At 39.2% G+C, this 23,266-nt stretch overlaps 1 protein-coding gene across 1 annotated transcript in view; it reads left to right on the top strand.

Moving 5' to 3' along the window:
- Positions 1-23,266, top strand: part of Naalad2 (N-acetylated alpha-linked acidic dipeptidase 2) — a 68,481-nt gene that overhangs the window by 735 nt on the left and 44,480 nt on the right. Inside the window, exons 3-9 of the mRNA XM_032909755.1 lie at positions 2,241-2,361; positions 5,006-5,136; positions 5,769-5,880; positions 9,637-9,823; positions 11,295-11,396; positions 12,582-12,707; positions 14,209-14,395. Of these exons, the coding sequence (XP_032765646.1) occupies positions 2,297-2,361; positions 5,006-5,136; positions 5,769-5,880; positions 9,637-9,823; positions 11,295-11,396; positions 12,582-12,707; positions 14,209-14,395 (910 nt within the window). The 5' untranslated portion in view covers positions 2,241-2,296. The remainder of the gene's footprint in view (positions 1-2,240; positions 2,362-5,005; positions 5,137-5,768; positions 5,881-9,636; positions 9,824-11,294; positions 11,397-12,581; positions 12,708-14,208; positions 14,396-23,266) is intronic.

The following is a 23,266-nucleotide window of genomic DNA, read 5'->3' as shown; positions in this document are numbered from 1 at the left end:
GAAGACCTGGGTTAAAGGTTGATTTATGTAACTTACCAATATTCCATTTCCAACAGGAATGTCTGCTTGACAGGAACCATGAGGCAGGGGACCCCCATCTCCACGTGAGCTAGGGGGATGTTCCGTAATTTGTACATTTATTGTTGAGTAAAGTAATTGTGACATCAGAAGAAAACCATCCAATCATAGTTGCTGCTTTTTTCTCTAAATTTCTTCTCCCTTTTGCTAGTCTTTTCTCACTACCACAGTTTCATCTCTCATCTGTCCAGTAGCTCTCTGTACATTATTTAGTATGCTAACAGTATAACACCTCAGTTTATATTTGTAGTGAAAATTGGACCCAGAATCTTAGAAGTGCTCAGCTGGAGTGCATCTCTTCTCATGAACTGCAGAACTCAAGATACTAAACATTTGCTTTTTGGAAAGTAAGCATTGCTGCCTCAATGACCATATCATGTGGCCTATGACCATTTCTGTAGTAGTGTTAACTTATGGCGTCATTAATGGTTTGATGCTTGTAATTATAAAGAGGACATCTATAATAAAACTAAATCTTCAAATAAAGGATATAATTTTTTGTCACAGCCACTGTTGAGAATGTGGATATAACAAATATCCAGTCACTCAACACTTTTAAAACTTTATTACACACACACACACACACACACACACACACACACACACACACACACACACACTGCTTTATTCTCACACATTTCACATTGGTTTTGTTTTGGGCTTAAAAATAGGGTCTATGTGTTTCAGACTAGCTTGCAATTCATTACCTAGCCGAAGATATCTTCAAACTTTTTGAGGTAAATGTCCTCTTCAGCCTCTTGAGTTTTCATATTAAAAATGCATTCCAAGACCCCTGGGTCCGTCTCACCACTTTCCAAAAAATTAGCTATAAACCAGTTGAAATGACTTGATTCTGGAGTTATAAGGATGATTCTAACATGTGAGAATAGGAAGAAAAATATTCACATAAGAGCATTCAACTAACTGTATGAAAAAAGTTTATTTTAGAGGCTCACTTTTATTCAGTAATAGTAAGTAGCTCAAATAGTTATACTGAGAGATTCTTTTCCAGTAGAAAATATTTTCTTTTACACACGACTTTAAAGGAATATTTTTATTATTATCCTTTAGTCCCTTTTCACAGTTCAGTCTTCCTTACCCTCCTGGTCCACCCTTCCATTGGTCCTCATCCTATACCCATCCCCAACTCTCTCCTAGAGGATGTCCCCACCCTCAAACCTCCAGACCTCCCCATTCCCTGGGGCCTTGAATCTCTCCAGGGTTAGGTGCATCTTCTCTCACTGAGGAAGTCCTCTGCTGTATAGATGTTGGGGGCCTCATCAGCTGTATGCTGCCTGCTTGGTGGCTCAGTGAGAGATTTTGCTGGCCCAGTTCAGTTGAGACTGCTGGTCTTTGCATGGGTTGCACTCCTCCTCAGCTTCCTCCAGCTTAGCCCCAACTCAACCACAGGTGTCCGGGCTTCTGTCCATTGGTTGAGTGTGAGTATCTGCATCTGATTCTTTCAGTTGCTGGTTGGGCCTCTGAGGGCAGCAATGCTAGGCTCCTGTCTGCATGTACATCGAAGCATCAGTTAACAGTGTCAAGCCCCGGGGCCTCCCCGTGAGCTCGATCCTAATTTGGTCCTGTCACTGGACCTCCTTTCTTTCAGGATTTTCTCCATTTTTTCCCTGCAGTTCCTTTAGACACAAACAATTCTGGGTCAGAGATTTTGACTGTAGGATGGCAACTTGATATCTTGTCTCTCCACTAGAGGGGGACTCTACAAGTTCCCTCTCCCTACTTCATCCAAGGTCCCTCCCTAGGAGTTCTAAGAGTCTCTCACCTCCCAGGTCTCAGGTACATAGTAGAGGGTTCCCCTACCTCCCACCTCCTGAGGTTGCCTGTTTCCATTCTTTCTGCTGCCCCTCAGGGCTTCAGTCCTGTCCCCATCCCCGCGCCACAACTCCTGATCATGTTCCCTCTTTCCTGCCCTGTCCCCTCTCCCACCCAGGTTCCTACCCGCCCCTCTAAAACTCCTCCCCACTTTTCCATGATTGCTTTCTTCTCCCTTCCAAGTGGGATTGAGATATTTGAAGGAAAATTTTTATTAAAGGTTAGAAAAGAGCGATAATATCTGCGATGATGCCAATAATTAGCATGAGTTACTTGACAGCAGCCTTCTGTGGTACACATAACGGAGCCGAAATTCTGAATGCTTACAGATTCACTACCAATAAAAGGCCCAAGACTCTGGAACCAGCGAATCACAGTTTTTACAATGGATTTTCAGGACTCAGGCTGTAGATGCCGTAAGATGGGGCTTCAGCGACGTTCATATTGCAGGTAGTACTGCTTTTCCTTAGAACTTGTTACATGAAATCATTTCTTCAATGCTTACCTTATCAGTCCAACATCGGTCTTGTAATGGTAGGTATCCTATCCTTAGAAATTTGTACTATGTGTGTCATGCTATAACTCTTTAATAATTGCTGGCTAAATTATTCTAAAATATTTCAATTTTAATTTTGGAAGATTAATCAAATTGACTGATAAATGATGTATTAATTTCTCCTATCTGTCAAACTTCAACTTGCTGTCAAAATTGATACAGAATGGGAAACATTAACATTTGAAAGTAATTTAATTACTTTAATCATTAGTTTCTACCGTTCCTCTCACAAACCTTACAGTATTTTTGTGTAATTTTAGCTAAAGCCAACAGCTTGGAAAGTAACAAATTATTTAATCAATTTTCAAAATGTTTATGTGGGATACAAAAAACATTTGATACTATTTGTGAATGGGTGTAATTCCTGTCACAACTGTATGTTACAGAGGCGTTTTAAAACTATATATTAATCGGGGCATGGTAGTGTGTGCCTTTAATCCCAGCATTCAAGAGGCAAAAGCAGTCAGATCCTTGAATTCAAGAACTACCTGTTCTATAGAGCAGGTTCTAGGAAAGAGAAACCTCATCTCCAAAAAAGAAAACCAAAAACAAGCAAAACAAACAATGATCCTTCTCCCCAAACTTTGTATTTTTTTAGTTATGTAACAGATAAATTCGCCAATTCCAATATGAAAAAAATTATTTCTTCTTCAGGTTTAACAAATCATAAAAAGTTCATATGTTGAAAAAAATATTTTGTCTGCTCTGTGGCTCTGCTCTTAAGCTATATTTGAGGAGTATATCTACATGGCAATCTGTTGCACCTTTGAAATAATTTTATTTTAATTCCTTATGTATTCACTTACCTGTAGATGGGTTAAATTTGATATAATGATATATTTTTAAAAGTGTTCATTTCTAAATAGGAATATCATCGGTTTAGAACTGTTCAAACAGCCAGGATTAACCAAGCTGATGTTATCAGGGGCTTTAAAAGTTTATAAACATTTAACATAAGTTGTCAGGCCCGGGGGTGTGGTGTAATTGGTACAGGAGAAATCTAACATGGAAAAAGACTTGGGTTAAATTCTCACAACCATATAAACTGTGTGCAGTGTCTCATTCCTCAGGAGTTCTAGGTTCTGATTGCTGGTATAGCACACTCAAGACCAGGCTGTGAGAGTTCTGGAAAAGAATTTACTTTCTCCAAAGCATTTTAAAAAGATAGCTCTCAGGGCTCTTGCCAAAGTTACAAAAGAAGTGCTGTTTGGTATAACTGTCAACAATGACACCCAATAGAAACAAATTAGAGGCTTCGAGAACTTGCAGGACAAAAGGTGCCTTTTCCAAGGTCATGAGGGCCAGCTCAGTATGTAGAAAAAGACAGGACATGCTTTCAATGTCCACTCAGGAATTTTGATTTGACTGTAAAAGCATTTCTGGCCTGGGCTGAAAACTCTATTATAACTTGTTAGAATGTTTGCTTTGAGTGAGTGAGATACAGAAATTCTATTTGCAAGACTCACTATTTTGAGAACGTTTTAAACCCCTTTAAAGGGAAATGCATTTTTAAGTTTAACAGAGGGACAGGAACAAGGTCAGGGACGATATTTTGAATTTTCTGCCAGTAATGAATAGTGCAAGGCCCGTGCAATGATGAATTTCGTTTGTTAACAGCTGCACTATTCCAGTGAGGTTTGTTCAAAAATCTGCTATAGAAGCAGAGAAACGTGGAGCTTTGTTCAGATGTAGTGGGAGAGGGGGTGGGGATGGGAGTGAGATTGGGGTGGGGTGGGGGTGCGATGAGCTGTGAGATAAAGCCTCAATTTCTGGAATTTGGTGTTACTATGGAGTTGAAGCACCAGGTTGTTACTGAAGCAGTTCAGGACACACTATCCCCTAATGTGAGCAGGTATCTATTGGGACAGAGAATTTGGAAGCTGAGTAAAGGAACTCTTTGTGAACTTTGCAGAAGGCTGGATGCCCCCAGTCTAGAAGAATGCCAGGGCAGGGAGGCAGGAGGGAGTAGTAGGTGCATGGGTCAGGTCGGAGAGCACCCTCATGGAGGCAGGAAGTGGGGGGATGGGACAGGGAGTTTCCGCAAGGGAAACCGGTAATGGTGATAATATTTGAAATTTAGATAAAGGAAATATCCAATTAAAAAAAAGAAAGAAAGAAAGAAAGGAAAAAGGAAGGAAGGAAGGAAGGAAGGAAGGAAGGGGAGAGAGAGGGGAGGGAGGAGGAGGGAGGAGAGAGAGAGAGAGAGAGAGAAGAGAGAGAGAGAGAGAGAGAAAAGAAAGAAAAAGAAAGAAAGAAAGAAAAGAAAGAAAGAAAGAAAGAAAGAAAGAAAGAAAGAAAAAAGAGAGAGAAAGAAAATTCCATTCTTGGGATGCTGTTGACAAAACGCTGTGATTGGTGTCTTCAGAAAATAATCAGAGCTCTTTGTAGCAGCTCTGCCTGCTGCCCTGCCTTCCTCTGCGGGAAGTCTGAACCGGAAGCAGCCTGTTCCCCTGGGGCTTCCAGTTGACTCTCTAGAGTTTCCCATACTCTCTGGATCTTTGCAAAATCCCTGTACTCATTTTAGCTATCCATCTGCAGACCCCAGGCCTGCAGTTGCAGTCAGAGGCACTCTCTGACCCAAAAAGGCATGGCCAGACCTAGGCAACTCCGGGGCCTAGGAGTGTGCATTACTGCGGTGCTGGCCTCCTTCATCATGGGCTTTACTGTGGGTAAGTGTGAAAGCAGGGGCAATGAGACCTCATCACAGGGAGGAGAAGCCCAGGGTGGAGGGCTGGGATGTGTTCTAAGGAGTTCCTAAAAGAATACAGCCAAAGTAGAGAGCGAATGCAATGCATTTTGGTCAGATTTCAACTTTATTAAGTAATGAGTGTAGACTACTGCTGTGGTCTGATGAGATTACTATGGCTGTCACTGTCTATGGAAATGGGAAAAAAATGACTTAATTTCCAAGTAATTATGGATTGTAAACATTGTTTTACATGATTGTTTTTGGAGTGCTCCTTCTGTGTCAGGGGCTGTTTATGAACTATATTCTAAGGGAGAGCTGACATGCCTTGCTTCGTGTATTCATAGCAGAAGAGAAAGAACAGTTCTTGAGTAAACCTATTGTATCGTGTATGGGGATTTTAAAAGTTTTCTTCAATTAGTTTGTTGTTGTTGTTGTTGTTGTTGTTTCCCCCCGAGCCTTCACAATGATCTGTTGGTTAGGTATCATTATGTTCTTTTTCTTTATTTGGTGTCTCCTTTAATAGTCAGAAGCAATCAGTTTGCACATGTTTGTGTGCTTTTATGTGTGTAAACCTGCGTTTTGTTTGTGTGTAACTATAATTCCACTCCCCAGGTTGGTTTATTAAGCCTCTTAAAGAAACAACTACTTCATCTGGTTATCATCAAAGTATACAACAGAAACTCCTGTCTGAAATGAAAGCTGAAAATATTAGATCATTTCTTCGGTAAGTTTCTTTTGTATTTTTATCTTAGAAATAGTGTTTATCGCATGAACAAGTGTGTTAAGATTTGGTAAAGTATAAATGGCTCATCACTTCATTGATCTTTAAAATGCCTCTATACCACTGGAGATGAAATCATGGCATGCTGTAAAGAAGCCTTTTCTTCTCTCTAACTACAGAAAAGTATCTGCTTGATGTATTTACAGACGTTACACCTTCATGTGACCTTGAACTAGAACTGAGTGGCATTGTTTTGTTCCTTGTGTATGTATTTAATCAGCATTCTGGTCTTAATCAGAAAAATCTTATTCTTCTGCAAACCCCTTTCTGTAACACTTTCTGTAGGGAAGAGTTAGGACACTGGAAGACTCATGACTTAGTAGAAAGGAGATAGATATTTCTGGGTGTGATTGTCTTACATTTTTCCAGATTTTGCAAATACAATTTATTGTTTAAGCACTTGAACTAATTCACAACAATAATATAAACTTTTCAACTTCTTTTTTTAAGATTTATTTATTATATATAAGTACACTGTAGCTGTCTTCAGATACACTAGAAGAGGACATCAGATCTCATTATAGATGGTTGTGAGCCATCATGTAGTTGCTGAGATTGAACTCAGAACCTCTGGAAGAGCTATCATTGCTCTTAACCACTGAGCCATCGCTCCAGCTTCTTCAACTTCTTTTTGAAGGCAGTGACTACAATAAGTTAATGTGTTCAGGCTACTTCAGAATAGAAAATCAGATTTATTGAATTATAATTTAAACAAAGTATAGCTTCAAATCCTACAATTTCAGAGATTTTACAGATGTAGTATAGTAAATAAACCATGTGTCCTACTAGGATCTCTCTTCTCTCTGGTCATTAGTCTAAGAAGAGATGTGAGATACACTCGTGCTTCATGAAATCTGAGAGAAGCTGTTGAAGGAAATGCAAGAGAGAATGCTGTGCATTTGTATCTTACTTGAACATTACCTAAATTCTATTCAATTTGGACCATGACTATGTTACTCTGTTTTTCTTTTATTCTTTTTCATTTTCATTTCTTTGTTTCATTTCACTGAGCCCTCTAAAAGATGAGAAGCACATGACCAACCCTCCCCAACTCTATTTAAACAAATACACTGACATTTTTCTTATTGCAAAAATAATATTTGTCCATTGTAAAATGTAACACAACAATGAACTGTCATCGTAGATAGATTTCTATTGCTGTGATAAACACCTTTAGCAAAGTCACTTGGGGAGGAAGGACTTTCTTCACCTTAGAACTCTCAGGACATAACCCATCACTGAGGCAAGTCAGGGAAGGCACTCAAGGGAGGAACCTGGTAGCAGAAACCAGGTTTCTGTTAAACCATGAGTGAGGTTTGCCAGCTTGCTCCCCCTAGATTGCTCAGTTTGCTTCTTATTGATTCCAAGACCACCTACCCAGGGATGGCACTGTTCACAGTGGCTGGTGTCCTTCTCCCACATTAATCATTCCACATTAATCATTAGTCAAGAAAATACACCACAGAACTAACTCCAGTCTGATGGAGGCAATTTCTTAGTTGAGAGTCCCTGATCCAGATGACTCCAGGTTGCCAAATTGAAAACAAAACAAAACAAGAAATCCTACCCGTAGTGGGTGGTCTGAATAAGGCTGTCCCCCATACACTCGTGTTTGAAAGCTTGCCCTTTGGGGAGTGGAACTATTAGGAGGTATGGCCTTGTTGTAGGATGTATGTCACTATGAGGATGGGCTTTGAAGTCTCCTGTGCTCAAGCTCTGCCCAGTGTGTAAATCCAGTCCCTTTCTGCAGTCTTTGGATAAACTCTTAGCTCCTTCTCCACAATAATTTCTGCCTGGGTTCTGCCTTGCTTCCCTCTATGATGATAATGGATTAAACTTCTGAAAGTGTAAGCCAGCACCAATTAAATATTGTCCTTCATAAAAGTTTCCCTGGTCATGATGTGTCTTCACAGCAATAAAATTCCAATAATCATGTAAAGTAGAAATTAAATAAACCTAACCTCAATGTTTTTCCCTCTAGTTATAGGATAACTTGTCTTAACTCATTTTTACCTTTTAAAAGAAATATTTGATACATTAAACACATGCAGCCTGTAGTTGTCACTTAGGAATGAGGAGAAAGAAAGCTTTCTAGAGCTTTAAGGTTTTGTGGGTCGACGATAATTTGCAGATAGGCTAGGTAATTATTCAAGTACACAAAGAAATAATTATGTCTTGCAGGAAGGCCTCTTGCAAAGTGTAGAAAGGTTGGAAAGGGAAGGGAGTGGGAATAGCCACTGCTGTTGAGCACAGACACAGCGAATGTTGATGAAGGGTGGAGGGACACTGCTGTTGAGCACAGACACAGCGAATGTTGGTGAAAGGTGGAGGGATGGAGCAGATGCAGCTTGGGGCTTGAGCATTATAGTTTAGAACACACATGATTGTCATAGCATCATAAGCAATGGTGTAACAAGGTCACATTGACTATTGAGAAATACTATTTCTATGAATCAGGGAGTTATAATTTTAGGCTCTAGCCCAAGTATTTATTAACTATATAAATATGAATTACTTTCCCAGTTCCTTTATTTGTAAAGTAATGGAAAGAAGGAAGGGTTGTGAGGACGGAGGTGAACTATGAAAGCACACGTACTAGGTTATCAGTGAAAATTCATCTTCGTGTCCATGTCTTTGGAGTGGTTTGGTTTGCTTGGCAAGGGGTTATCTTTGTTATCTTTAAAACTAATTTACGAAATTGTCTATTCTTTCCATAATGATGTAAGTGGGAGAGAAAAGAGACTTTAAACCTCTTATTCATCTAAAGCAGAATAAATCTCACCAATAACCATGTTTCTCAGGTCATTAAGATGCTATGGATGATTTACACCCAGAACTATGAAAATATCCTCCAAAGCAGATCAGCAGATTTGTGCTTTTCATGTCATGAGAATACAAAAGTCCATGGACCTTAATTTCAATGAAACCTCAGCCAAATATAGAGCTCCTGGTTGGTGCTGAGCAAACATTAAGACTCCCCCCCCCCAATGTCACTCATAAACACCAGAGTGTTGCATCCTTGCTACAGAGCTGTGACACTTTTAAAGGGCTCTTTTCATGTTTGGTCCTGTCCTACTGTTTTTTGTTTTGTTTTGTTTTGTTTTTGTTTTTTGTTGTTTTTTTTTTACAGTGAACAATGTTCTTTCTAGAAGGAAAATAAAATGGAAATTGTAGTTGTAGTTGTTTAACTACTTTAAATAGTCTAGTTCTCTCTTCTTTTGTTCTCTCTCTGTGTGTATACACTTTATCTGTTTTTCTCTCTCCCTTCCCCACTGTTCCCCATGGGAATTTCCCTGGCTTCAGTCCTTGGGTCCAGAGAACTTGCCTGCCAGAGAGTAGCTTCCCAATAAGCCTGCCTCTTTTTTTTTAAAGAGACATTTATTTATTTTATATATCTGAGTACAGTGTCGCTATCTTCAGACACACCAGAAGGGAGGCATCAGATCCCGTTAGAGATGGCTGTGAGCCTGGACCATGTGATTGCTGGGAATTGAATTCAGGATGTCTCAAAGAACAGACACTGTTCTGAACTGCTAAGCCATCTCACCAGCCCCATAAACCTGAATTTAATATATTTTTTAAAAAAATAGACATGTCTAAAAGATTAATATATCCAAGTAAGGTTTTTCTATGTCTGACACTTAATTGATACTTGACTGCCTGCTCTCTTAACTCTTACTTTTATTCCTCTCATTTTAGTTCCTTTACAAAACTTCCCCATCTGGCAGGAACGGAACAAAATTTACTACTTGCCAAGAAAATCCAAACACAGTGGAAGAAATTCGGATTAGATTCAGTCAACCTGGTTCATTATGATGTTCTCTTGTCTTACCCAAATGAGACAAATGCAAACTATGTATCCATTGTGGATGAACATGGAGTTGAGGTGATGTAGCATCATTGGTAGCTTTTATATGTTGTAATGTCTGGCTTGTACTTTGCCTTTGTGACAGAGTTTCACATTTTAGCTCTTGCTGGGCCGAAATCTGCTGCATGAACCAAACTGACTCCAAATTCGTGGCAATCTTCTTGTCTCTGCTTCCTGGGTTCTGGGATTAAAAGGCGTACACAGCCATACCTAGTTCATTGCTTGCTTCTTGCTTCTTTGTAGATTAGACTGCAGAGCCAAGTAACATTAGAAACTTGTTATTAATGAAAATCAAGAAGGATGACCAAAATGCGAATGCTTCACTACCTCTTTAAAAGGGAAACAAGAATATCCTTGGGAGGAAATAGGGAAGCAAAGTTTAGAACAGAGGCAGAAAGAACAGCCACTCAGAGCCTGCCCCACATGTGGCCCATACATATACAGCCACCAAACTAGATAAGATGGATGGAGCAAAGAAGTGCAGGCTGACAGGAACCGGATGTAGATCTCTCCTGAGAGATACAACCAGAATACAGCAAATACATAGGCGAAAGCCATCATTAAACCACTGAACTGAGAACGGGACCCCCGTTGAAGGAATATTAGAAAGGACTGAAAGAACTTGAAGGGGCTTGAGACCCCATATGAACAACAATGCCAACCAACCAGAGCTTCCAGGGACTAAGCCACTACCCAAAGACATGGACTGACCCTGGGCTCCAACCTCATAGATAGCAATGAATAGCCTAGTAAGAGCACCAGTGGAAGGGGAAGCCCTTGGTTCTGCTAAGACTGAACCCCTGTGAATGTGATTGTTGGGGGGAGTGCGGTAATGTGGGGAGGAATGGCAGGGGAACACCCATAGAGAAGGGGGGGGTTAGGGGGATGTTGGCCCTGAAACTGGGAAAGGGAATAACAATCCAAATGTAAATAAATACCCAGGTTAATAAAGATGAAAAAAAAAAACCTTGTTATTAGTGCAGTACCAATTATTTAATTCAGAAAAGTTGATATCCTGCAAACTCTTCCCTGTCTATTTGTGTTAAGTATGGTAAAGTTCTTCAGGCCAGGATGAACATCTTAAATATATAGCCCTTTTTCTTTATGTAAGGTGAGGCAGACAAAGGGACACATCATTTAAAATCAGTAGCTGGGAAGAGAGAACTAAGGTTTCTGATCTATACAGTAATCAGTCCTTTAGACTAAAGAGGAGATGGAAAGTCTTCCTGGAGGAATTCATATATGAGCCAAAGAAGAGAATAAGTTTAACCTAATGAAATGGAAAGCAAGGTAAGAGAGTTCTAGGAAATCACTGGAAATGCATGATGATGTAAAACCCACTCATTGTTGTGAGTAGGGTTTATCTATTTAATTTCAAAGACTCGTCTTACAATATGCAATCTTAATAACTGAGGGGGCAAGACGGGCAGTACCTTATCTGTGATCTTGGATTAGTCTATGTAACACGACATGTTTGAATTCTTGCTAGATTTTTAAAACATCATACCTTGAGCCACCACCAGATGGATATGAGAATGTCACAAACATCGTACCACCATATAATGCATTTTCAGCCCATGGGATGCCAGAGGTAAAAAAGGATATTTTTAAACATGCAAATTTCTTTGCATATGAAAGCTTGTGTAGAGAAATATGACTAAGGAGACTTCACATGGAGACCAAATATATGTATTCATTATTTGATGTTCAATATTATGAACATCTTAAAATTTTAATTAACACTTTCAATTTTAGTTGTAGAAAAGACTGTAAGGAAAAGAAAATTCAAAGCAAACAAATGCCCTAAAAGGTATGGCTCGAAGTTCAGGGAAAGCAACAGATGCTTTCAGCAGCTCTCCCCACTTATATTGCAAATTTTAAATGATTTTTATGTATCCATCTTTGTAACTCATACTATGGATGTTCTTAAAATAATTTTTTAGTTGGAAAGTGAACATTTGGCATTTCAGGAACCATCTCCAATTGGTAGCCACTTTCAAATGAAAAAAAAAATGTTTTTTTCTTGTGAAAGACTCACTGGGGAAACAAAGCACACTTAAGGTTGGCTGCATGCCCAGTAGTAGATGGGGGATGCAAAACAAATTCAACTGGGTCTTAGGAGGTTCTTTGTCTGGCAATGGTAAGCTAGGACTTTTCTTTTTCACAAACCTTACAGGTCCTTTCAATGTATACTATGGTTTCTGGTTTTGTGTTCGTTACAATGCCTGTGTTACGAATACATGTGTCTCTGCATCTATTTGTGCCTTTTCTTTGGCTTTTTTGCTGTTTTTTTATCCCATTCTTATTTATTTGTTCTATTTTATCTTATTGAGTCTTATGTTACTATTCCTTAGATGCTTGTCGGTTTTCAAAGGAGAGACAGAAAGGACGTGGATCTATCTACATGGGAGGAGAGGTGGGGAAGAACTGGAAATAGTAGGGGGAGGGAAACTTGTAATTAGAATATGCTGTATGAAAGAAAACTACTTAAAAATTTTGAAAAATAGAAGACAAAACCTAAAATGCAAACACACAGTTGGGATTGTCAAAGCAGCCTCTGTTTCTTGCTAATATTTCCTTCTGAGATCAACTATTTAAAATATCTTTTTCTGCTCCCTAATGTACTTTTTGAAGTATTTAAAAGAAATTGATATGAGCTCGAAGTGGTATTTCATCCCAGATAAGGACAGAACACTGCCAATACAGTTTGAAGAATGAACTTATTTATATTTTTCTTTAAGGTAACAGCATACATATCTTTCCCATTTCCCTGTAGGGAGAGCTTGTGTATGTCAACTATGCTCGTACTGAGGACTTCTTCAAACTAGAAAGAGAGATGCACATCAACTGCACTGGCAAGATTGTTATTGCAAGATATGGGAAAATCTTTAGAGGAAACAAAGTACAGTATTCTTTTTTTTCTAGAAGAAAGGGGAGAGGGTTCAATCTCACAAGTATAAATTGTCAGTATAGTCACTCTCTGAAGTTGCTCTTAATTTTGTTTATTTTTTGGTTGTTCTCCATGGATACACAGAAGACTTGAGTTTTATATAACTCAATATTTCCAGAAAGAAAATTCTTTTTGTTGGAAAAGTAGTATTTGCTTTTTAAAAATCGAAAAGAGGAAATCTATATCAGTTAAAAGGAACATTTGCTCTGTATCCCCCAACTTACTTCTCCAGACATAATCAATTTTAGTCACTCTTTCCTGATTAAATTCTTTGAATTCTAAATTTGTGCATATGTACACTTTGTGCAGTTATTGTCATTAAACTTTAAAGAGGCCTCGATCATCTGTGTGTTCTGTAACAGTGTTCTCCTTCAGCTCTTCATGGCCTAACCATGTTAACACGCTGAGGACTGCACAGTAGCAGCTCAGGGGTTGGGATGCTAACTTTGCACCTGGCTCAGGCCTAGTCTGGGGCACTGGGTCTTTAGACCTTTTCAATGTCATTTTCTCCCTCTATGCCGGTGTCCTCATGAGTAGAATAGGAATGTTAATAACACCAGTCTGACAGAGTTCTTCTTAGTATCCTCTTCTGTCCTAGAAAGCGTCTCAGTAGCAAACCGACATTAGTATTTTCTGTCTGACTATTTATTAAATGCCTCATTAATTTAAATGTGGACATGATATTTTCAGAACCAATAAACAATTTAGCTAATCATTTTCCTGTTAATAAATATTTTCCTTAGTTGGACTTTAATATGTTGCTATAAATAATTCCATTTTAATATTCTGTAAGTATTTGTATGTAATTTTTGTTATATAGATTATAAAAATGTTCTTTCAGAGCTTTGAGGAAATAATCAATTGCCTTTCCAGAAGGCTGGGACACTGGCATGGCTGGGTGCTTTCTTAATATTGCAACGCATATGCGAGAGCCAAGAGTGAGAGCTACCGACCTACCTGCCTTCTGCTTCACTTCTGATGATTCAGATTTCTCACTGGATAAAGTTTCATATTTTTAACAAATGCAGATGTTTAGATGCTTACAAAATCACTTTTGACAGACACACTGTGTCTTTTCTAGACAGAGTTGAAGACCTGTTTATTTACATAAGTATTTGTAAAGTGCTTACTCAATAATGTAAGATTTGGTGTTCGTCGTTTAAGAATATAGCATTATTCACATTCTACAATATATACAATAGTAAGTAGAAACAAGAAGGGAGACTTCAATTTTGAAGTTTTGGGAATGACAGGAACACTTCATAACAGAGATCATTTAGTTAGGATTTTTTAAGATAAGTGATCATTTATTAAGTTTAGCAAGAAGGAAATTAGTTTGAAGGCAAAGATAGCAAACATATATGAACACTGTCCAAAGCAGGTGTTAAAGTACTTTTGTAAGAACAGGCCAGTCATTTGTGTTCCTGCATCATGTTACATATTGTTCTTACAGGTCAAAAATGCCATGCTAGCTGGAGCCATGGGAATCATTCTGTACTCTGATCCAGCTGACTACTTTGCCCCTGGTGTACAGCCATATCCCAAAGGATGGAACCTTCCTGGAGCTGCAGCCCAGAGAGGAAATGTCTTAAATCTGAATGGGGCAGGTGACCCACTCACTCCAGGTTATCCAGCTAAAGGTAATGGGGAGATCTGTCAGTTTACTCCTGTAAAACATTCCTTGCTATTCTAGGTGTACAAAAGCAAGGACACATTATAATAAGTATTACAACAGAACTAAAATTAGATATGACTTTCCATCATTTGGATCTTGATTGCTGGGAAATATGTACTTTCTCCTGTATTATTTTGGTTTTAAACTTCCACCAGATGTAGACATGGGAAGAAGGTATTGGCTGACTTTCCTTTTTTCAAAGCAGGATGAAGGTTTAGAAAACTTGATATTTATAATTAAAAGAATGTGCTATTTTAATCTTATAAGTCATATTTCTAAATGACCTAATGATTTTGTTTAGTCATAAATTTCTTTCTTTTTTTAAAATGAGTTTTTAAAGGTTAATTTAAAGGGCCTTTAATCCAAGCACTTGGGAGGCACAGGCAGGCAGATCTCTGTGAGTTTTGAGTCCAGCCTGGTCTACAGAGTTCCAGAAAAGCCAAGACTACACAGAGAGACCCTGTCTCACATAATGAAAATATGAAAAATTAAAAAGCAAAAAAGTTACCTTAAATGTAAAATTTTTGGGTATATGTGAAACTGTCTATCTCTTCAATAAAGTAATGACTATAACCACTACCTCCTCAGACAGTTTCCTCTTATTCCCTTTCTTGCAATTGTTACTTCCTCAGTACCCATCTCTAGGCGATCGATGATCTACTCTTGAAACATTAGCAATTCTTCTTGATCCAGATATGCTGGTATGTGTTTTCATTTATTTGTTTCTATTATTGCATTGATTGGCTATGCCCTAGTTTACCCATGTACTTGTTGCTGGGCATTTGAGTTGTTTCTGTTTAGAAGCTTCTATAATGGATGTGTATATGTTTTTATGTAATTTATGTAATTTGCTTGTATTTTCCTTGTGAAAATACTTGAAAATTAAGGAGAAAAATACAATGTTGAGTGTATAATATTTTAAGGAAAATTTCAATTGCTATAACCTTGTCAATAGTTAGTGTGGTGATACTGTTTAGTTCTGTGTTCTAATAGGAAGTCAAATCCTCAAATTCTTCTTCTTCTTGCAGTATATTTTCCATATGTTAATTGAGGATTTCATATATACATACAATGTATTTTGATTATATTTATCCCTCTCCCAACTTTTCTGAGCCTAGACTTTCTTCTGGGTCATTCCTCCCAACTTCATGATTTTGGCTTCTTTGTTGTTTGAAACATGCTCTCAATGTTTGTCCTCGAACTGTAGACCAGACTGGGCTCGAGCTAACAGAGAGGTCCTTATGCCTCTGCCTCCAAAGTGCTGGGATTAAAGGCATGTGCCACCATATTTACCTTTTTAAATGTTTATTTAATAACCAACTGAATTCAATTAGTGTTTCTCATATGTACATAAGTATGGGACCTCTTTTAAAAAAACTATTGTGGATTTTTGGTCCTTCACCATATGAATTTTAAAACTAGTTTAAATTACCTGACTTTTTTCCTGACACAGGGTCTCCCTGTTTCACTGGCTATTGTAAACACTTTCTATATAGACCAGGCTGACCTTGAACTCACAGAGATCTTCTTGTCTCTGCTCTCAGAGTGCTGGTATTGAAGGTATGCACCCCTATATGCAGAAGTGCTTTAAAAGTTTGCATTATTTAATTTTGTGTGTGTATGTGGGTGCATGCTTGTGCATGCAGCCATGAACGTGCATGCATGTGAATATTTGTTCTACTGTGATAATGTGGGAGTATATGTATATGTGCACACATGCGTGCATGTGCATGTTTGTCCTCCTGTGCTAGGATGGCAGACAGAGAACAACTTTTTTGGACATAGTTTTCTCCTTCCATTATGTACCTGATAGGTACTGAATTTGTTGATCAGGCTTTGGAACAAGTGCCCTAACCCACTGAGCCACCTCACCACACTTTAGATAATTTCTGAGAACAAAATGAAACAAAATAAACAAAAAAGACCCAAAACAAAACAAATTTCCTTGGAATTTGAGAGTGAATGAAATTTGTATATTAATGCAGGGAGAAATTTCTCTCAGGAATGGTCTATACTTACATTGTAGACATCATTTTTTATCAGACATATCCATGGTCATACGCAAGAATTATAACTTTGTAATTTATATTTTAAAACTGAATTTTAATTTCTCATTATTAATAGACACATGCTATTGTATAGGAAATGCATTTATTTTGTATTCTACAAACTCACTGATTCGACTAATCAGCTCTAAGCCTCTGTAGTTTTGTTAGTTTTTATAAAGATGACATTATTTGCAAATGGAAATGGATCTTTTTGTTTATAGTATGATCATGTTGTGTTTCTTTTTCTTCCCTTATTTATTATACTAGTCAGCATCTCCAGTAGAACTACAATGGATGTCCTCATTTTTCCTATAACAGAAAGGCACCCAGTAACCTCTTAAATATCATTTTAGCTCTAGATATTTTAACATCTGAGAAAGGCTACTTTCCCACTAATGTGACAAGAGTGTTTTCCAGAATATCATTTTTCTGTGTATTGAGATATTAATCTAAGTATTTTTCTTACTTTTGTTATAACATATTGATTTCCTTAATTCAAAAACAGCTATGAGTGTTACAATAAACCATAATTTGATCCAAATGTATTGTGATTTTAAATAATATAAGATTAGTACTAAATTTTCTTTGACAATATTTTGGTTTACAGTCTTAATTTGTTACCACCTTCTTATAATTTTGTACCATGATATTAGAGTAATGATCTTGTAACAAGGTACGACTATAATTATTCCCTGGGTGTAGGTCTCTATTTTTCTTCCCATCTGCTGTCAGAGTAAGAGAAATTATATTACATAAAATATTGTATTTGGTTTTTTTGGGTTTTTTTTCATCTTTATTAACTTGGGTATTTCCTATTTACATTTCAATTTTTATTCCCTTTCCCGGATTTCTGGGAAAACATCCCCCTAGCCCCTCCTCCTTCCCCTTCTCTATGGGTGTTCCCCTCCCCACCCTCCCCCCACTACCGTATTATACACACACACACACACACACACACACACACACACACACACACACACACACACACACACATGAGTTTTAAAAGTTACAAACTGGCTTTTTTAAGTTTTTGGCTTATTTTCCAACTGGTGTTGGGTGGGTGTTGGTAGTTTGGGTCTTTCAATAATTTTTTTCTATTTAATAAAAGTTGCCAGGCTAGAGACATGTTTTTATCTCTAGTTGTATAGTTGCTTTGTGTTTCTTGGATTTCTACTCTGATGTTTATATCATTTCTCCTGCTTATTTTCCTTTTTTTATTTGTCTTCCACAATATCAGGTAGAATCTGAGTCCATTTCTTTAAAATCCTTCTTTTCTAAAATCGATGTTTTAATACTCCAGCTGTTTTTTGTTTACTGCTTTAGCACCGTCTTACAACGTTTGACATATTATTTTCATTTTTTATTCAGTTGTACGTACTTTAACATTTTTGGTTCAGTTTTGAACTACAATTTATTTAGAAATGCATGTTTTTTTTAATTTTTTTCCTTTTATTGAAACTGGATTCCTTTCTCATACAATAATAGTTTAATAATAGTTCCCCTACATCTATTCCTCCCAGTTCCTCCACACCTCTCCTCCTCTCTGGATCCACTACCTTTCTGTCTCTTATTAGAACAGAATAGGTTTCTAACAGATAACAACCAAATGTATAAAAAGATGTATAAAAAGATGCAGCAAAATCTATCATATAGAAGTTGGACACAGCAACCCAACAAGAAGAAAAGAGTTCCAAGAGTCAAAGATCCACTTATTCTCATAGTCAGGAGTCCCATAAAAATACTAAACTAATAACCATATATATATATATGCCATATATGTATATATATAGATAGACATAGATATAGACATAGATATAGATATAGACATAGATATAGATATAGATATAGATATAGATATAGATATAGATATAGATATAGATATAGATATAGATATAGATATAGATATATACACTCAGAAGTCCTGAGGACAGAGCCATTTGGGCCTCGTGCTTTTGGCTTCACTCTGTGAGGTCACATGCACCTACTTAGTTGCTTCTGAGGGCCTTGTTCTGCTGTTCTCCAACCTCTCTAGTTCATATTTCCATGGAATTCTCTGAGCTCTGAGGGGAGGGATTTGATGGAGAACTCCCACTTAGACTTCCTCTACATAATGTCTGGCTCTGGGTCTCTGTATTACTTCCCATCTGCTGTCAGAGTAAATTTCTCTGCCAATGACTAGATAAGGCACTGATTTATGAATATAGCAGAATTTATTTTAGGAGTCTTTCTTCTTCTCCTCCTCCTCCTCCTCCTCCTCCGCCTCCTCCTCCTCCTCCTCCTCCTCCTCCTCCTCCTCCTCCTTCTCCTCCTCCTCCTCCTGCTGTTTCTCCCCTCCTCTCCATCATCATCACCATCATCATCTTCCTCCTCCTTCCTTCTCCTCCTCTTCTTTCTTCTTCATCTTCTTCTTTCAATAATGTTGTTTTTATCCTATGTTTCTTGGTTATCTAGTCTCTTGTTCTTGGTCACTCTAGCAGTGTGGGAAATGGGTTCTCTCTATTGGAATTGGACTTAAGTGAAATCAGACATTGGTTGGTGCCACAATTGCCTTAGCATATTTATAGTCAGGACAACATTGTAGATCAAAGATTTTGTGATTGAGTTGGTGTCTATGTTGCTCTTTAAGTAGCCCACACTAAATTACAGGTAAAGGATCCATATAGGCACCAGCTTGACTTCTCCATATTCATTAAATTCACTATCCTTGGAAATGAGATCCACTCTAAACTTGCATAAACCAACCCTTTGTCTTAACAACAGCCAAGATTGTTTGGGAATTGCTATAGGAGTCCCTTCGCCTACAAGAAAATTGAATTCAACCCAATCCTGCATTTAGAAATGTCTCCTTGTGACAGCCAGTTTAAACATAGCATTACTAGGAGTCTCTGTTAGGATCAGCTTCATAGATTCCAGGCAGGTTCCCCTGAACTAGGTTTCTACACTATCCACCAAAAGCTGGCCAATTCTAGTCATCTCTGCGTGCATTCCCTCCTCCACTTCATCTCTCCCCAATACCTGATCACCCCTTTCAGAGAGATCCATGTGTACTGTCTAGATCCTTGTTCTTCACCTAATCTTTTGGGTTCTATGAATTATAGGTTGGTTATTATATACTTATTGGCTAATAGCCACTTATAAGTGAATGCATACTGTACTTATCTTTCTGGGTCTGGACTACCTCACTCAGGAATTTTTTTTCTTATTCCATTCATTTGCCTGCAAATTTCATGTCATTATTTTTAAACATTGAGTAATACTTCACTGTGTAAACACATTTTCTTTAGCCATTACTCTATTAAGAAACTTATAAGTTGTTTCTAGTTTCTACCTATTCTGAATAAATCTGCAATTAACATGATTAGACCAAGTGCCTTTGTGGTAGGATGGAGCATCCTTTGGCTATAAGCCCAAGAATGGTATAGCTAGGTCATAAGGATAGATGAAGTCTCAACTTTCTGAGGAGCTGCCATATTGATTTCCATAATGGCTGTAGAAGCTTGTACTCTCACTGGTAATGGTGGAGTGTCCTCATTGGTGCACAAGCTCATTAGCATGAGCTGTCATTTGTTTTACTAATTTTAGCAGTTCTCACAGGTGTAAGAACTGAGGGATTGCTAAGGGGGTGCTCACCCAATTGTTGAGCCCATGGAAACACCCCATTGCTTACCTGTCAAAAAAACTGGGCCTGGTAGCAGCTGGATGGCCTGCCTGTCTGAGGATAATAGCAGAGGTGGCAGTCATGGTCAAGGATGCAGATAAGCTGACTTTGGGACAGGATTTGACTGTGACAGTTCCCCATGCCCTTGAGAGTGTGGTGTGACAAACACCTGACCAGTGGCTCACCAACACCCGTGTGACCCACTACTAGACTTTGTTGCTGAACTCAGATCCAGGCACTTTAACACCTTTGGTAACTCTCAACCCGGCTACTCTATTACCTGACCCTGATCCCAAGGTACCTGTGCACGACTAATAGCAGATCCTGGCAAAGGAACGGGGTGACCAGCGACTGCCTGATGCTGAGGTGACCTGGTTCACTGACAGCAGCAGCCATCTCCTAGATGGGCAGCACAAGACTGGAGCGGCTATGGTAGTCAGGTGACAAGAGCTCTGGGAGGAATCATTGCCCCCTGGAACATCAGCACAGAAAACGGAAGCGATTGCACTCACCAAAGTCTTAAATCTGGGAGCTGGAAAGAAAATCAACATCTACACCAATAGCAGGTATGCTTTCACCAACGTTATGGGCATGGGGCAATATACCAGCAGAAGGAGCTTCTGGAATTCCATGGCAAGGAAATTAAGAACAAAGCTAAGATCGAGGTACTCTTAGAGGCTCTCCTTAAACCACTTAAGGTAAGTATCATCCATTGCCCAGACCACCAAAAAGGAGAGACTTTCATAGCTAGGGGAAACGACTTTGTGGATAAAATGGTGAAAGAGGTTGCAACTAAAGACCCAGGCACAGTTATGGTCCAACTAATAAAGACAAAGAAAAGGGGGGTAAATAACTGAACTAAGGGCTGGCCCCTTCTACAGTATTCCCCAGAGGAAGCAATTCAGATCTCTGGTTAACCCACTAACTATTATCTTAAAGAAGATGGACAATGGAAGACACAAGAAGGAAAAGTTATTTCCCCTCAGGTCCACGCAAGAGATCTGCTTGCCTAGATGTACCAATGGACTCATCTGGGCACCAAGAAACTTGTGCTGCTTGCTTGTCAAAGGTTCTCGAGTGTTCATCATGGACCTGGGGCACCTGGCAGAAGAAGTAGTAGAAAGATGTCAGGTTTGGCAACAAGTGAATGCTTGCCACACCAAGGTAGGGAAAGGAAAAAGACCTAGGGGAAGCAGGCCAAGAGTCTTTTGGGAAATAGATTTCACTGAGATCAAGCCTGGGAAATATGGTTACAAATATTTACTAGTTTTTGTAGATACCTTTTCAGGATGGGTGGAGTCCTTTCCCCCAAAACAGGAGACGACCATGGTGGTGGCAAAGAAAATACTAGAAGAGATTTTCCCAGGTTTGGAGCACCTAAGGTAATATATAGGATCAGACAATGGGCCTACCTTCGTATCTCAGGTAAGTCACGGACTTGCTTAGGGTTTGGGGATTGATTGGAAACTCCATTGTGAATATCGAACCCAAAGTTCAGGACAGGTAGAAAGGATAAACGGAACTCTAAAAGAGGCCTTGATGAAATTGACCTTGGAGACTGGCAGTGACTGGTTGGTGCTCCTTCCCTTGGCCCTGTGCCCAACATGGAACACCCCTTACCAGCTGAATTCGACCCTCTTTGAAATTCTCTATGAGGAACGAACCCCATTGGTAGCTTCTGCACCTGACTTGGAGATTACTAACCAAGGCTACCATGAGCTCCTAAAAAGGCTAATAGCTTATCACATGCTTCAGAGAGAAATCCAGTCCAATTTATCTGCATTTAATGCTCCAGAGACTACTGAAGTACCCCATCAGTTTCAAGCCAGAGACATTGTATACATCTGCCAGCACTGGTCCCAGTCTTTAGAACCTCGGTGGAAGGGCCCCTACATTGTACTCCTTGACCATGCCAAAGGCCATAAAGATGGACAGAATTGCAGCCTGCATACACACCTCTCATGTAAAGCCAGCTACCTGTCCATTCCCAATTGGTCATCTTTCCTGGAACAGAAATTGGAGTGTTTCCCCCACAGAGAACCCTCTGAAGATCAAGCTCACTTGACAGCCCAGGAAAAATGGAACTCCTTCTCCTGCTGAGAATCATCCTGATCCTGTTCCTGCTCCCAGCTGAGGTGATATCCAAAGGGACAAGCCCCCACCAGCTGGACAAGCTGACCTGGAGCCTGACCTCCAACCTCACTGGAAATGAGGTATTCACAGTGACTGAGAATCACCCCCTTTACACCATGTGGCCGAAGTTTTCCTTTGACTTATGTCAACTGGCTGTGGGACTAGACTCTTGGGATATACCCATGGCCAATGGGACTAGCTTAAATAAGCTACCTGTACTCTTAAATATACTAAGGGCAATCCAGGGTCTGGGAGACTCGGGGATTGGCTGCAGCCTCCCCAATACACGGTAACGCCTTCATGATACTCCAATGAGTCTATGTCTGCCCCGGGGACAAGCCTACCAAGAAAGATCAGAATAGGTGTGTGTGGGGGTGTTGACTTCTACTGTGGTAGTTGGGGATGTGAGACTACTGGAGATACTTACTGGGGCCCATCCTCCTCCTGAAACCTGATCACAGACAAGAGAAATCTAACCAGAGCTACTAACTACAAACCACATCTAACTCCCTGTCAATCTGGGGCATGCAACCCCCTCCTTATACACTCTACTGAACCAGGGAAGCAGGCTAATTGTAGCTGACTCAAGGGAAAATTCTGGAGACTATAAATGCTGGTATGATGATGGACTCCTTTTCACTGTCCAGCTCAGGATAGAAGTTCCCACTGCTTCAGTGGGACTCAACAAAGAAATAGCCATCATGCCACCAAAGCCTCTGGATCAACCCGACCCTCATGCTTCAGTCAGTTCATAACATAACCCCTCATGTTTTAGGAAATCCAACGCAATATCCACCTGACCCAGCCCCTTGACTGATCTTATTAAGAAAACCTTTCATGTGCTGAATGACTCTAACCCTAGGGCCACTAAATATTGCTTACTCTGCTATGATGTAGAAACCCCTCATTATGAACACATTGCTTTTACCTCCTCACATATCACCCTGTCCAACGCATCGTCTTCCTGAAGATGGGCTCAAAAATCGGGAATAGGTTT

The sequence above is a fragment of the Rattus rattus genome, chromosome 8 (genome assembly GCF_011064425.1).
Source record: "Rattus rattus isolate New Zealand chromosome 8, Rrattus_CSIRO_v1, whole genome shotgun sequence".
Classification (NCBI taxonomy): Eukaryota; Metazoa; Chordata; class Mammalia; order Rodentia; family Muridae; genus Rattus; species Rattus rattus.
Note: the sequence above shows the minus strand (reverse complement) of the source record. Positions and strands in the feature narration are given on the sequence as shown.